The following is a 16231-nucleotide window of genomic DNA, read 5'->3' as shown; positions in this document are numbered from 1 at the left end:
GGCCTCTTGAAGTGAGGCTTCAGAGCCTTTTGAATTGAGGCCTCCGGGCCCTTTGAAAGGAGGCTTCAGGGCCTCTAGTAAGAAGGCTTTCGGGCCTCCAGTACGAAGGCTTCCGGGCTTCTTAAAAAGGGGCTTTCGGGCCTTTAGAAAGGAGGCCTCTGAACCTCTTGAAAACATGTTTCCGAATCTTTTAAAAGGAGGCTTCCGATCCTCTTGAAAGGAGTACTGGAGGAAGGTGGCTTTCGAGAAGCGTAGAAAAATGCTTTCAATCCTCTTTCAACGAAGCAAGCGTGCTTCTCAGAAAAAAAAATTCATGGTTATCAAATGGAGGCTTCCGAACGTGTAGACTCTAAATTTTAGTTCAATAGCATATTCTTAACATAACATTCAACATTTTGTTTCGATTAGGTAGATTACATTGAAGATTTTTAAAATTTGTTCGTTCGTTTTCCTGTCTTTTTGATCTTTTGTCTCACAGCCCTTCATCCATTGTGCTGGTTGTGGAGGGCAGGTTTCGATAGTATCTGAATTACTGATCGTTATACATATTATGTACAAGACCGCCATTAGGAGTTTTTGTCCGAGGTTGAGAACCGCTGCTCTATGAGTTTTTCTGAAATTCCTACAAAATTTTTACAGGAAGCTTTTTTAAGAATTTTCTCGGAAGTTTCTGCAGAAATTCCTTCATAAGTTCTTCAGGGATTCGGAAGCTTCTAGATAATTCCTCCGTAGATTTCTGCAGGAATTTTACTGGAAGTTTCTGAAGCAATTTTCTTTGGAGTTCAGATATTCCATAGGAGCGAAATTCCAATATTCCATATTACGAAATGTCACTGTGAATTCCTTTAGTTATTTACTTGAGGATTATTTAGATTTTGAACGGATATTCCTTCAAAATGTCCACCAGTTTTTCATCAACGAATTTCTTCTGAATTTCTCTATGGAGGTCCTTCAGTAATTTTGCTAATAACTCTTCATAAATTACTTCGAGAACTCTCCAGAAATTTCCTCTGAACTCCTTTCGAATGTCCCATATAATTGCCAACGCAGCTACCACCCACCCCTCCATAAACATATTTGGGAGGTATACTCTGAGAAATTCAATTGCAAATTCCTTTAGAAATTGATCTGGAAATACCTCCAGGTATTTCCCAAAACATTCCTCCAAGAAACCTCCGGAGAAAAGTTTTGTAATTCTTCGGTAATTCCTTCAGATATCACTTTGGATGCACACAAAAAATCCTTTGTAAATTAAAAAAGTCCGCATAGAGACATTTACAGAAATTTCTTCCAAATCTTCTCTATTGTCTTTTCTTGGTACTTTCACCCAAATTTTGCCCCTGGGGATTCTTCCACAAATACTCCTGCCTTCTCTTCCTCGAGATTCTACAGGAGTTTCCACAGAAAATACTTTGAGAATACTTCTATAAACTCCACTGTAGATTCTCAAATAAATTGCTTTGGAAATTTGTTATGAAACTTCCCCATAAATTCCTTAAAATATACTCCAAAAATCTCTAGGAACTGCTTCGGTATATTTCTCCAGACGGAATTTACTATGGATTTTTTGTGGGATTATTCAAAAGAGTTCCTATAAATTTTATGAACTTTGAGATAAAGTCATGGGGGAATTTTCGATGATATCTATGATTCATTTGTCTTGCTAGCTCTATCTAGCTTTACTTCCTAGAGAAAAACTAAAAAAAATATGAAATTTGAAAAGGAAATCCTGGTTGAAAAACAGTGGAATTTTTTGGATGAATTCTTGAAATAATTTCGGGTGGATTTCGCGATGGATTTCCAGAAGATATTTTTGAAGCAATTACTAAACTAATTTCTGAAGCAATTTATAGTGAAATTCAAGAAGTTAAAGTATTTTCAAAGGAAGTTTATAAGAAACTATTTGACCCAGCAGACGTTGTCCTGCATAGTAGGTGAAAATGTTTCAGCCCAAGGCTGGTTCATCTCTTACCCATTTTATGTATACAGATAAAAAAATCTTTTTAGTTCTCCAAATTGAATTAATTGAAGTTTTAATTGAATTTTTGAAAAAATTTCGGTCCAAAACACCAAAGAAATTGAGGAGGAATTCCTTACATTCCCAATACACAAAGAACTACTTAGGCTGGTCTCATTTCCTGATTTGAAACCAATTTACACTTGGAAGTGACAGTTTGAAAATCTTAAATCACCCATTCCTACAAATCGCAGGTGCTTTCCAATGAATCTATGACAAAAGGTCGAAAGGATAAAAGGTCGAAAGACAAAAGGTCGAAAAGACAAAAGGTCGAAAGGATAAAAGGTCGAAAGACAAAAGGTCGAAAAGACAAAAGGTCGAAAAGACAAAAGGTCGAAAAAACAAAACGTCGAGAGGCACAAAAGGTCGAAAAGGACAAAAGGTCAAAAAGAACAAAAGGTCGAAAAGGACAAAAGGTCGATCAAGAACAAGTTGATAACAAGTTGGGTGTATTCCGAAAGAATTTATGAAATGCATTTAACTTAGAGTAGAAATAACACACTCATCACATCAATCAAAGTTGAAGAATGAGCAATTTTCAAAGAAGGAGTAAGTACTATGAAACAATATTATGAATATCTAGATAGTTCTGTTAGAGATAAAAATATTGTTGATTTAGGAAATGAATACAACTTGTATTGCGCGAGACAGAGTTGTCCTATACAGTTGGCAAAACAAGTTGCTCTTTTATTTTAAACTATTTTTAGCAATTAGATAAAATTCATTCAATGAGTGCAAATAATAGATGAAAATCTTGGTTTTCTGAATGTCGTTTCGATCTGTCAAAATAGGGCAGCCACGCAGGCGCACGCATTGAAAATACACCGGCGTGTAATATACGCCGGTGTATTTGATAGGCGGCGTGCACCATTTTGACAGATCGAAGTGACATTTATAAAACTCAACATCCATCTATTAGTTGTACTCATTGAATGCATTTTATTTATTTGCTAAAAATTGTGAAAAATAAAAGAGCAGAGTTTTTGCTAACTGTGTAGGGCAACTTTTGTGCAAGATTGACTCTCTCCGTTTCAGTTCCTTGTCCATTTCGACCTTTTGATCTCATTGATCTTTAGTTTCTTCCGACCTTTTGTACCGTTCGACGTTCTGTCCGTTTCGACCTTTTGTCCCGTTCGACGTTTTGTCCTTTCGACCTTTTGTCCCTTTCGACCTTTAGTCCTTATCGACCATTTGCCCTTTCGCCCTTTTGTCTTTCGACGTTTTGTCTTGTCAACCTTTTGCTCTTTCGACCTTTTGTCTTTCGACATTTTGTCCCTAACCCCTTTCCAATAACACCGATAAGGCATCTGTGGAAACAATTCGATATCCGTTAAAAATAATCTTGTTGTGTGAGGTCGGTGTAAGGAGCATTATTCGGCCTTACACAGCCTTAGAAACAATATGTACAAAGGATACACTATGCCCAGTTCCCAACCCGAAAACATCTTAAGCCAGACCGAGAATCGAACTCGCCATCTCTAAATTGACAATTCTACGCCTTTGCTTGCAAGGCAAGGATATGGGCATACTAGAACAAAATCAACTTAATGCTAGTTACAATTGTGGATATTTTTTTTTTTATTTGATTGTTTTGTAAATATTTCCCCGTGAGTGAAATCATAGTTTTTATGTTCTTGATTATGTGATAATTTTAAACTTGTTTTAAAAATGTTTTTTGTGGAGTTTTTTGATTTTCCAATTTGGGGTAATTTTAATCAATCATTTATCTATAGAGAAAGCGTATGCAAATGCCTTAAGGTAGGCAATCATAGTTGGATGCTCTTACGCTGAAGCGATGTGCATCGATTGTTTCGAGAAAAACATCATCACCGCTAGTGAAATTATCTTGTTTCCAACAATATATATGTTTATATATCAAAATTTCGAAACAAAAACTATGAATTAACCAAGAAAATAAGATTGCTTATCACATAACTACAGTTATAAGATTATTTTTTTGTTATTATACTTGTTTTGAGTGCTTTTTGGCAGCTTTCAGTGAGTTCAAAAATTAATGTTGATTTAATTGTTCAAATTTAAGTGAAAAATAAATGCAAAATTATCCGAAGGTTATATCATTCAGCAGCAAATTTAGTCAAGATTAAGATACCTAACTCACAATAAGTAATTGTGATAACAGGAAAAAATATTTTATTCATTTCTTGAAAATGGTGGAACTGATCAATGTTACCCCGGTGATCAATGTTCCCCCGGATTACGATACTTGGAAGTAGATAAATGCAATAAGAACTTGACTGAAAGTATGTATTTCCGATAGGATAGACTTACCAGTAAAAAAGCTTTTTTTCAACAGGCGGCGATGGCGTTAGAAAATCACCGGCGACGGCGGCGCACTGGTCTAATACTATGAAGATCACCAGCCTGCTTAGATTCCGATAACTTCATCGGAAATCGTTCAAATTTTCACGAGAAATTCATTTGACCATCCACATTTTATTTTATTTATCGAATTTTCGCACAAAACTCATTTGTGTTTCCAATATGCGTTTGAATTTCCACGAAAAATTCATTCAAATTTTTAGTTATAAATCATTAGAATTTTTACTGCCACTTGATTCGAGTTTTACACCGGAATTCATTCAAATAAGAGAAATATTCGAATCACCACGATGAATTAAATGATATTTCTATCGGAAGAAGGAAATAAGGCTGTTTGTCGGAAAATCTTTCGAATTTACACTGGAAATTCATTTTTTTACTATCATTTTAATCAATAATGTTTTCAATTCTCTTATGAATCTTTATTTGGATATTGTCGGAAAAAGTAGTAAAGTCGTTAAAGCAATTACAAAGTAAGGAAAATTAGATAGGGCCGGAGGTAGTAAAGTTTGTGGATAAAGAGCTTGGCACCAATAAAGCAAATATCTTTAAAATTAGGCATCTGGTATTTATGTTGCCGAGTCATGTTTGAGGATACTTTATAAGAAGTGCTATTGTGCTTCAAAATAGTGTAGGCAAAAAACGGAAAAGGAAATATAACTTTTCAGATCCTACTAAAATGAAATCGTTTCCATTTTTTTTCCTTTCGATGTCCCTGTTACCATCCGTGAAGTATATCAATGTCACACCATTTCATATGCAATAACGCTTTCGTTTTGTCACCCCCAAATTCAATTTTCCGTGGAAGCAATATTGTCGAGACATTCCCCAAACGCGCATTATAACGGTTGCACTAAACTCGCAAAGGAGAACATACCCCACATGCTATAGGTGGCAGTTCCAGGAAAAAGTCACAGTGAAAGCGCTTCTTCCGAACTGCACCGATGCTTCTTCAACCCTTTTGAGTAAGGGATGTCATTTGTGTTACAGTCGCTGTTTGAGCAACGATAGATGGGTCCATAATTCCCTCAACAAAGTTTTACTGTTGGAAGTTAAGCATAGACGTTATTCCAGTCATAGTTGATTCAGTAGATCATTTATCCTGAACTATCTATAAATTGTTTTAAAACAATCCGAAGCAGTTTGAATTGTTTTTGTTTCATTTGAGGAAAAATTGTAATTTACAACTTTGGTTTCAATATTTTTGAAATTTTTTCAAATTATCAAATGTTTATTAAAATTTTCAATATTTCACGGGGCCATTTCTGTACACATAGAAGATATCCGTTACATTTATTCGTTGAGCTGAGTTGATATTGCACAAACAAAAAGGCATCACATTTGGAACATGCGTCATCAAATGGGTTCCCAAGATATGTATATTGTATACACTGCAGCTCAGTTTGAATAGTTTAGAATACCAAAACCTGTCGAACAGAAATACCTGCAATATATTAATCTAGATAGAAGCTGTTTTAACGATGTGTGAAAAAAAATGTCTTGAAAAGGGTTAACACAACCGTCACACCACCGAGTCGCCCCTTGACGCCAAAAGTGGCTGCCCGCTCACTCGCCACAGTTCTTCCGAAACTCACCTTACGATTTTCGACCGGCATGCTGGAGGTTCGCATTCGCTGGCGCGTCGAGTCGGTTGATCCCGGTCCGCCGCCGCCCCCTGGGCCGGTCCCCGTTGGCACCGGTGTTCTGCTGCCATCCCTTCCGCCGCACACGATGGCCGTGGTGCTGATGCTGACGGTGCGATGTGCCGACGGTTGCCCCAGCGGATGGTGGTGGTGATACGGTGGCTGTTGCTGTTGATTGCTGAAGTTTCCGTCGTTTTCCTCGTTCTGAAAGCGACCCGACTTGCCGTGGGGAGTGGTCCCGGCGGACCCATCCGCTCCGCCATGTTTCAGTCGCGACGTGGACGGTGACGATGATAGATGGCCACATGCGCCATCTGGTGGCGCCATGGTGCCGAAGTTAAAATTGAGCTGCTGCAGTTTGCCATTTGGAGGGCCACTTCCGGTGCTGTTGTGAGGGGTGCTTTCCGGCTGTCCGATGGCTTCGATGGTGTCGGGATCCGTGGTGACTAGAAGGGGATCGACGATGCCTCCCTCGGCAGTGCTGGTGCTGACACCGCTGACGCTTTCCACCAGGGTGGACAGGGTGGACGTGGAGGAGGCGAGCGTGCTTCCTTTGCAGTTGGCCGCGAGCTGGGGGAATTTATCGCGAGGCTCGAATCTAAAATGAAAACAGAGAAGAAAACTTTGAAATAAATGGATACAGTTTTAGCAGATGTGCAGGGAGAATAAAAACTGAAAGTCATTTCAAAGTTCTGGCAAATCGCTTTTTACATGTGTAACAATTTAAAGCATTTGTGATTTCAATTTCGATATTTCGTTATTATTAAAAAAATATTCTCGAACTAAACATTTGTGCTATTGATTGTGGTTTATGTACCATGCAGGAATGTCTAATTTCTCAGCTTACTTATAAGAAACAATATTTTTGAACGACATCAACAACCATCCACACCAACTTCTCGTTTTCGTTCAGATGTTGTGATATTTCTATTGACTCGCTCCATCTGTATTACGAATCGTACGACATGGTACATCACATCACTTATAATTAATTGTAAAAAAAATATTGTTGGTTAAGGAACAATTTTCTACGAAAAAATATTAAGCTATTTTAGTGGAATGTATTCACTATCATAAGACGACTTATGACAGTGAACAATTTTCTTCTCTAACTGCTTTAAAAGTGTTATATTGATTTTAAAGCAATCTTCTAGATAAAACCGAAAGCCTTGTTTATAAGCAGAGACCCACTGGAGAAGTTAAGCTGGGCACGTGATCCACCCTGAAATTTAATTATGTATATACGCCAAATTGCTCTGAAAAAAAAAATTATATTCCGCCAGCAGGGAGTTATATACCTACGCCAAAATTGAAAAAAAGATTTTCCTGTAATTGCTTTGAATTATTTTAGAAAGATTTATTGAATAATCCTTGGAATTTCTTTCGAAATTCTGATAGATATTTCTAAATAAAAAATTCCTGCAAGAATTCCTTCGGATATAATTTTAGCGATTCATTTAGAAATGTCTTTGCAAAATCTTCAAGGCTTTGCTTTAAAAATTGGTTCGAGAATTTATTTTAAAATTTCAGTAAGGCTTTTCTTCAATAATGTTTTTTTTGAAAATCCTTCAGAAATTCGTTCCACTCCAGGATTTCCCTCCAGAAATAATTTAGAAAATTACGCCTTACGGAAGGGTTTCTAACGGAAATGTCAATGGAATTTCCAGATGAAATTTCCGACGGAACTCTTGAAGTGTTTTCTGAATGATTCTTAAAAGAATGCCAGAATGTCTGATTTCCAAAGAATTTCTAAAGGAATATTCGAAAGCCAATTTCCGGAGGAATTTCTTTCAAATTTCCAAAAGAATTACCAAAGAAATTTGTAAAAGAATTTGGGAAAAAAAACTTTAAAAAATTTGCCAAAGAAATTCTCGATGAAAACTCTAGAAGCTTCTCAATTGTTTGAGCTTCTCAATTTGGCATCAAATTATCGTGTTTCGTATTATGAAACATAAAATTGCTTGCAAATATGTGCTCTGATGATCCCAACTGTATTTGCTATATTGTATATGCCATTTCTAGGCAAATTTATCTCTCGAGCGGTCATCAGAAAGCCCTCTGGAAGATCCGGAACTTCCGTAAAATTTACCAATTCTAAAAGTTCATCCCAGAGCTTCGCGATTTTTTGATAACCATTCATTCTGGCAAATTGTGGGGGCTATCAATAGTTAAAGCCTTCTGTGACCTACAAATGTTCCAGAAACGGTCCTCCGGAAGATCCTGAACATTCGTAAAATGGCCAATTCCGAAGTTCACCTTAGAGTTTCGTGATTTTTTTTTTAAAACCATTCATTCTGGCAAATTGTGGGTGCAATCAATAGTGAATGTCTTCTGTGACCTTCAACTGCCCCAGAAATGGTTCTCCGGAAGATCCGGAACATCCGTAAAATGGCCAATTCCAAAAGTTCATCCCAGAGCTTCGCGATTTTTTGACAACCATTCATTCTGGCAAATTGTGGGTGCAACAAACAGTTAAAGTCTTCTGTGACCCCAAAATGTCCCAGAAACGGTCCTTCGGAAGATCCGGAACATCTGTAAAATGGCCAATTCTAAAAGTTAATCCCAGAACTTTGCGATTTTTTCGGAACATCCGTGAAAATGGTCAATTCCAAAAGGTAATCCCAGAGATTCGCACTATTTCGTAATCATCCATCCTGACGATTAATGGATGCAATCAGTAGTGAAAGTTTTCAGTAATCCCAAAAAGCTCCCGAAACGGGCATCCGAATGATCCGGACCATACGTAAAAGTGGCCAATTTCAAAAATACATCTCAGAGCTTTGCAATTCATTCATAACCGAATCGCCTGTGCAATCAATTGTGCAAGTCTTCTGCGACCCGGAAATGCTCCCGAAAAGATACCACAAAATCATTCCAGAGCATTGCTATTTTATTCGTAACCATCATTACGGGCAAATTGTGTACGCAATAATCCCTCCGGGAAATCCGAAACATTCGTAAAAGTGGCCAATTTCAAAAGTTCATCTAAAAGCAAATTCTCGAAACTGTTTATATCATCGAATGGATTATGCAATCGATAGTGAAAGTCTATTGCGACCCGAAATGACCACAATACGGTCCTCAAGAAGCCCGAAATATCCGTAACATAGGTTTATCCTAAAATTTGATCCTAGACTTGAGCACTTTTGTTAGCATTCACGTAGTAACGGTGAATTATATGTGGAGTAAATAGTGAAAGTCCTCTGTGACCTACCAAAAGTTAATCACATTCGATTTTTTAGACATTAACATTCACATTGTTAACGGCTCCGGTTCTCCGGGAAATTTGGGACATCCGCTAAAATTATGAATTCCAGAAGTTTCTCCCAGAGCTCCACATTTTATTTCGAAAACATCCATAGCGGAGAAGTGATTGTGCAATCAATAGGGGAAGGTGGAGAGACTTGATCCCCGGGGAGACTTGATCACCCCCTGTTTTATCGAGAACTAAAGTAGTTTTGTTCTAGCGTATTTTTAAGTATAGATCCTCTAGACAAATGACCTTTATGTGGTGAGTTGTTTTCTGGATTGACAAACCTTATTCATTCTGCAGGCCGGTTTGTGTGTTTTGACTTTACCAAAGATTTTTATATTGACCACGCAAAATTTGAACAATTTTTCATAACATTGACGAAATGCTTTCGTTTTTTCACAGCACAAAGCCATAAATATGCTTAATGATATGTACTGATGACAATGTCAACATTCCATCAAAGTTTTATTTAGATTTAAAGTTATTGCCTCAATATGAGGACACTTGATCCCCCATTAGTTTATTTATTTTATTTCGTCAACCAACGTAAACTAGCACATATACATATATCTACATGTTTGTTTTTGTAATGCTATAGTATGATTAAATCATAGTTTTTTTTAGCAAAGTGATGTATAATTTTGATTTTGAATTTATATTGCTGAATTTGTAATGTTTGTTCTTTGAAAATAATGTCTGTTGTTATGCCGAGACATTGTTAAGTCAATAATTTCGCAGTGTTGATTGTAAACAGCCATCACTCGGTTGAGAGGCCCAAATTCGGCGTAATTTGTTCGGCAGTGGTTGGTTGAAAATAATGTTCTATGTCGAAGTAGCCGAGAAAGGTATGGGTATAGAGATATGTAAAAATTAAATTTCGATAATTCTTAGAGAGTCTGTGTGGAAATCGCGTATGTTTATTTATTTTTGGTTGTGATACATCGGAAATCAGAGAATGGGATCAAGTCAACCCAGTCTCCCCTAGTTGGAATTTTCTAGGACGTCTGAATGTGCACAAAACCGTCCTCCGGGAGATCAGGAATATCAGTGAAAATGGTCAATTTCAAAAGTTCATCCCACAGCTTTGCTAATTTTCGCTTTCATTTATATGGGTGAATTATGTACGCAATCAATAGCGAAAATTCCCCGTGATATGCAATGACAATAATAATAGTCGAGTCAAGTACGAGACACTGAAGACTGCCTTACTGTTAAGGTCGAAACACGTATCTGCAAAACACATAGTGGAATCAAATCAATTGGTGGAATCAAATGGAATTGTACAAACTCGTCTGATGACAAGTAATGACATTCCACTGATAGCTCAAAACAATTTTCTTATCAATAATAAAAATTCCTTCATAAAATCCAGAACATTTGTAAAAGACGCCAAATCCAACAGTTAGCGTAATAGATCATCATTAGCCAGCGACGGCGGCTTGGTGGCGTTCCTCGTTGAATTCCTCCGAAGCTTCTCCAGAAGCTCCTCTGGAAGTTATTCAAGAACTTCCTCCGGAAGTTCGTTTAGAAGTTCCTCTGGTAATCCCTTCGAAAGTTCATCAAGTAATCCCTCGGAAAGTTACTAAACGCATTCCTCTAGAAGTTCTTCTGAGAATGCTGAGAGTTCTTCCGCAAAGCTCTCCAGAAGTTCAACAAGTAATTCCTCGGGGAGCTGCTCCGGGAGCTCCACCGAACTTCTTCCGGAAGTTCCTCCAGAAATTCTCAACGAAGTGTTCGGAAGTTCCTCCGTGAATTCTTTTTCGAATTGGCCCCATCATGGATGTTCCGGATCTTCCGGAATACCATTACCGTACAGTACCGAAAACTTTTATTATTGATTGCAAACACAATTCGCCAGGATAGGTGGTTAGGTAAAAATCGCGATGCTCTGAGATATTATTTTGGAATTGAGACCACAGAAGACTTTCACTATTGATTGCACGCACAATTCACCAGAATAGATGGTTACGAAAAAAATGATATGCTCTGGGTTAAACTTTTGGAATGGCCACTTTCACGGATGTTCCGGATCTTCTGGAGGACCGTTTTTGTGGCATTTTGGAGGTCACAGAAGATTTTCATTATTAATTGCATCCATAATTCGCCAGAATATATTATTATGAAAAAAATACAAAGCCCTGGGACGAACTTTTGGAATTGTCCATTTTTACGGATATTGTAGATCTACTGAAGAACCGTTTCTGAGACATTTAGGGGTCACTGAAGACTTTCACTATTTATTGCACGCACAATTTGTCAGAATGGATGCTTACGAAAAAATCGCGAAGCTCTGGGATGAACTTTTAGAATTGGCCATTTTTACGGATGTTCCGGATCTTCCGGAGGACCGTTTCTGGGACATTTTGGAGTCACAGAAGACATTAACTGTTTATTGCACCCACAGTTTGCCAGAATGAATGGTTATCAAAAAATCGCGAAGCTCTGGGACGAACTTTTAGAATTGGCAAATTTTACGGAAGTTCTGGATCTCCCAGAGGGATGACCGCTCGAGGGATAAATTTGCCCAGAAATGGCATATACAATATAGCAAATACAGTTGGGATCATCAGAGCACATATTTGCAAGCCATTTTATGTTTCATAACACGAAACTCGATAAATTGGTGCCAAATTGAAAAGCTCAAACAGTACCTCTTTAGCACAGGTTCCCCGGGGACTAGAGTGGTCAATTTGAATGAATCACCCCGTGGGATAATTATTGGAACCTACAGCTTTCATTTGGTGACTAAAGATCGAAAATCGGTTGAAATTTGAGTTTTTATGATCGAGATGAAATCTTGGGTCCAAATGGACCCCAATGCTCAATGTGTCACTTTTTTTGTGGCGCTTCTCCTAGATGTCGCTGGAAGCTGATTTTCTCAGGGAATCCTTATTTCCGAAAGTTAGGAAAAGTCAGAATTTTTCAGATTTTTATCTCGTTGCGTTACAAAGTTACAGCGGTGTTTTGGGTGTGCTTGGGTCGAAATGGACCCCAATGCACTAGGAATGTCAAGGGAATTTCCAAAGGAATCTCTATAAGAAATTCGCAAAGAAACGCAACGAAATTTCTAAATTAAATTCTATAGAAATTTCCGACATTAATAAATTTTAGAAAGATTTTCTTTGAACATCCCTCCAAGAATTCTTTTGGAATGTCTTAGGATTTCCTTAGAAAATTACCTGGAAATTCCTTTGAAAATTAAAAGAAGGAATTATAAGAAAATTTCGAATGATCCTTCGTTAAGATTTTTTTAGTATTTGCAACACCTATGGAAATTGCTTTTGGATTACCTTTGAAAGTTCCTTTAGGAATTTCTTCGAAATAGATTTTAAGAGCTCTGCTCTCATGAAATCCCTTTGGGAACTCTTGGAAGAAGTTTTCGAAATTCCTTCAAAATTTCCGTCAGGATTTTTTTCAGAACTTCCTCCACGATGTCTTCCGAGAATTCTTTTAGGTAAATCCTTCGGTTATTCCTTCGGACCTATTTAGTAGGATTTTCCATTTGAAATTCATTTATAATTTCCTAAGTGAGAAAATCCTTTAGAATTACTTTTAAGAATCCTTCGTAAATTTCATTTGGAAATTGTTCTGAGAATTTCCTTAGAAAATCCTTAAGAAGTTTCTTCAGAAAATCTTTGGAAATCCTATTTCATTCTTGCATAATTTTCTCAGCAAAATTTCTGGGATAATTCCTACATGCATTTTTGAAGGAATCTTATATTGCAATTTCTGGAGAATTTTACAAATACCATATTTGAAACAGATTGATTGATCTATGGTTACGTGTGTAGATATAAATGCTTTATTTCGGGATTTTTATGGATGACAAAGAACTTATGTTAAGAAAATTATTTTGAGCTTTTTAGTGGAATGTCTTCACTTGTCATAAGACAAGTTTGTACAATACTATTTAATTCCACCACTTAAGTGGTGTCAAGGTACAATTAAGTGGTGGACTTAAATGGGATTGTACAAACGTGTGTAGATCTAACGGTCTTGCTTCGAGAATTTTTTGGATGACCAAGAACATATCTAGACCAACATTTGAAAAGGGCATAACAGCCAAAAATTATTCCTTCTGATTCTTCGTCTACGTATATAGCTTCATATGTGGACGAATAATCAGAATGAATAAATTTTGGCTGTTACGCCCTTTTCAAATGTTGGTCTAGATATGCTTTGAACACAATCTCTTCTATACCATTTGCCCGAACATACCATTGAGCCGAAAGTCATTTGGCCGCATCATATAGCCAAATGGGTCATTTGGCCAAATGACAAAATCGGCCAAATGTCTTATATGGAAAATGACCCATTCGGCAAAATTTCCTATTCGGCCAAATGTCCTATTCTGCTAAATGTCCTATTCGGCCAAATGTCCTTTCCAGCCAAATTACATATTCGGCTAAATGAACTATTCGGCCAAATGACCTTTTCGGTCGCATGACCCGTTCGGCCTAATGACTTTCGGCCAAACGACCCTTTCCCCTATTCGGCCAAATGACCTATTCGGCTAAATTTCCTATTCGGCCAAATGTCCTATTCGGCCAAATGTTGTATTCGGCAAAATGTCCTATTCAGCCAAAGATTCTATCACAAACGCCCGAACGACATAAATCCGAATTACATTCGCCCGAATGACAAACACCCGAATGTAACACATGCCCGAATTCCATTTGCCCGAATGGATCATACGCCCGAATGGACTACACACTCGACTGGACTATTCGCACGAATAGGTACAACCGAATTTTTTTTTTTAGAATGATAATTTATCACTGGAGTTATTCGCAACATATACGATCGTTTCTTTTGTACATATTTTGAATTTGTTTGAACTAGGGAACAAAAGTATAAAGTATAAGATCAAAAGTACGAAAAAATAACCAGCATCAGGTTCATGAAAATGTTGATTAGACTAAATAACTCTAAAAAACAGCCTATGTTTGAAAGAAGGAAAAATTCTAGAATTAATTACGATCAGGTGAAACACAAACTTACACATTAATAAGCAAAACTCGAAAGAACAGCCCATAATTAACAAGAAAATGAAAACCTTGAATAAAACCTTCAACTTAAGAGAATTTGAACTTTTGGCCCAAATATCTTTTTTGTAACTTCTACCTTTTAACCTACAAGGTTTAGGATAAGTATCCAAGGTAAAACTTACTACTAGGCCAAGGCCTTTTGATCAAGGTAGATCTTTGTCTGCATAATGCCGATTGGCATGAGAGTATAATTCTGCCTTCTTTATGGCTCAGGCTGTTCTTTTGTGGCGTATACCATAAATTCTCTTTCTAAAACACGAATTAGTCCTGAAATGCAAACAGTAAATTACTTCTTCTGCAATATGATGGATATGATCATTTCGTATTTTCTATGTATGTACGTGCCATTGATGAAGGAATGAAATTTCCATGTGCTTTATTCCGGACAAATGCATATTAAGATAGAATACGTAATGATTCGGGTTAAAAAAATGGTGAGTGAGAAGGTATGTCCCGAGCGTGCAGGATAAATCCTGATAAATGGAACGCTGTATCGCGTCAGCTATACCTAAGCTGCCGTAATCTGAAAAAGTGACGTATACGCCATTTTTCAAAAATGGTGTTAACGAGTACTGCTCATCGAGCTCTTTGACAGAAAAATGGAAAACATGCATGTTGTAAAATGGCGGTTACGTCACTTTTCCAGATTACGGCAGTAAGGTGGTAGCCCCACTAGCGCGATGTATGTAACGCGATACCGGTAAAATAGCTTACTGAAGCCTTTCAAATACCACGAAAAATTGCGAAATATGAAAAAAGAACGTTATTTTCGGCAACCGACCCGGAAACGAAATAAGGATTATGATTGGAAATTCGGTACCTGGAATCTGAAGACACCAAATGAACATGGACGAGTGAGCCTTCTGGCTTGTGAACTGCAGAAAGTTGGAGTTAAGTAATTATTCCCGTTTTGCATGATGCCATTCGAAGAACAACTCAACTTGACTAAACGATTGATTGATATATTCGGGTCAATGTTCTATTCGGCCACATGATCCATTGGGGATAATGGTCTTGTCGGGTGTTTGGTATTTTCGGGCATCTGGTCTATAAGAGCGAATGGAATTTGGGCGTTTGTCATTCGGGCGAATGGAATTCGGGATAATGTCATTCGGGCGTTTGTGATAGAATTCCGCCTAATGTCCTATTCGGTCAAATGTCTTATTCGGCCAAATGTGCTTCGCGGAAAAATGACTTTTCCGGCCAAATGACTTATTCGGTCAAATGACCTATTCGGCCAAATGTCCTTTCCGGTCAAATTACTTATTCGGACAAATGACCCATTTGGTCGGATGACCCATTCGGCCGGATGGGTTTCAGGTTAATGGTTTGTTCGGCCTAGTGGTATTCGACCGCATGGGTTTCGGCCAAAAGGGCCCTCCTTAGCCGTGCGGTAAGATGCGCGGCTACAAAGCAAGACCATGCTGAGGGTGGCTGGGTTCGATTCCCGGTGCCGGTCTAGGCAATTTTCGGATTGGAAATTGTCTCGACTTCCTTGGGCATAAAAGTATCATCGTGTTAGCCTCATGATATACGAATGCAGAAATGGAAACTTGGCTTAGAAACCTCGCAGTTAATAACTGTGGAAGTGCTAATTGAACACGTAGCTGCGAGGCGGCAATATACCAGTGGGGGATGTAATGCCAATGAAGAAGAAGAAGAAGAAGAAGAAGAAGAAGGGTTTCGGCCAAACGACCCTTCCCCCCCGCTTGAACTTGAGCTTGATTGACTGCCCGTAGTTGCTACTCCATTATGACCAGATCAGCTGTTCTTGCACAGAGAACCAACAGATGTTTGCTTGGGACTTGGCACTCATCTCCAATGTACAAGTACTGGTGATCTCATTTGTTCCCGGGCAGAAGCCATGAACAGAATAAATAAAAATGATGTGGACTTGATTGATTCAAGAGATAAAAAAACAGGCAACAAT

General features: G+C 37.9%; 1 protein-coding gene across 1 annotated transcript in view; it reads right to left on the bottom strand.

Annotated features, from left to right (window-relative positions):
- LOC134207015 (homeobox protein prospero-like) overlaps nucleotides 1–16231 on the bottom strand; it is a 419304-nt gene that overhangs the window by 26590 nt on the left and 376483 nt on the right. Inside the window, 1 exon segment of the mRNA XM_062682756.1 lies at nucleotides 5953–6598. Coding sequence (XP_062538740.1) covers nucleotides 5953–6598 — 646 coding nt within the window.

The sequence above is a fragment of the Armigeres subalbatus genome, chromosome 1 (assembly GCF_024139115.2).
Source record: "Armigeres subalbatus isolate Guangzhou_Male chromosome 1, GZ_Asu_2, whole genome shotgun sequence".
NCBI classification, from domain to species: Eukaryota; Metazoa; Arthropoda; class Insecta; order Diptera; family Culicidae; genus Armigeres; species Armigeres subalbatus.
This window is presented reverse-complemented; position numbering and strand designations above follow the sequence as displayed.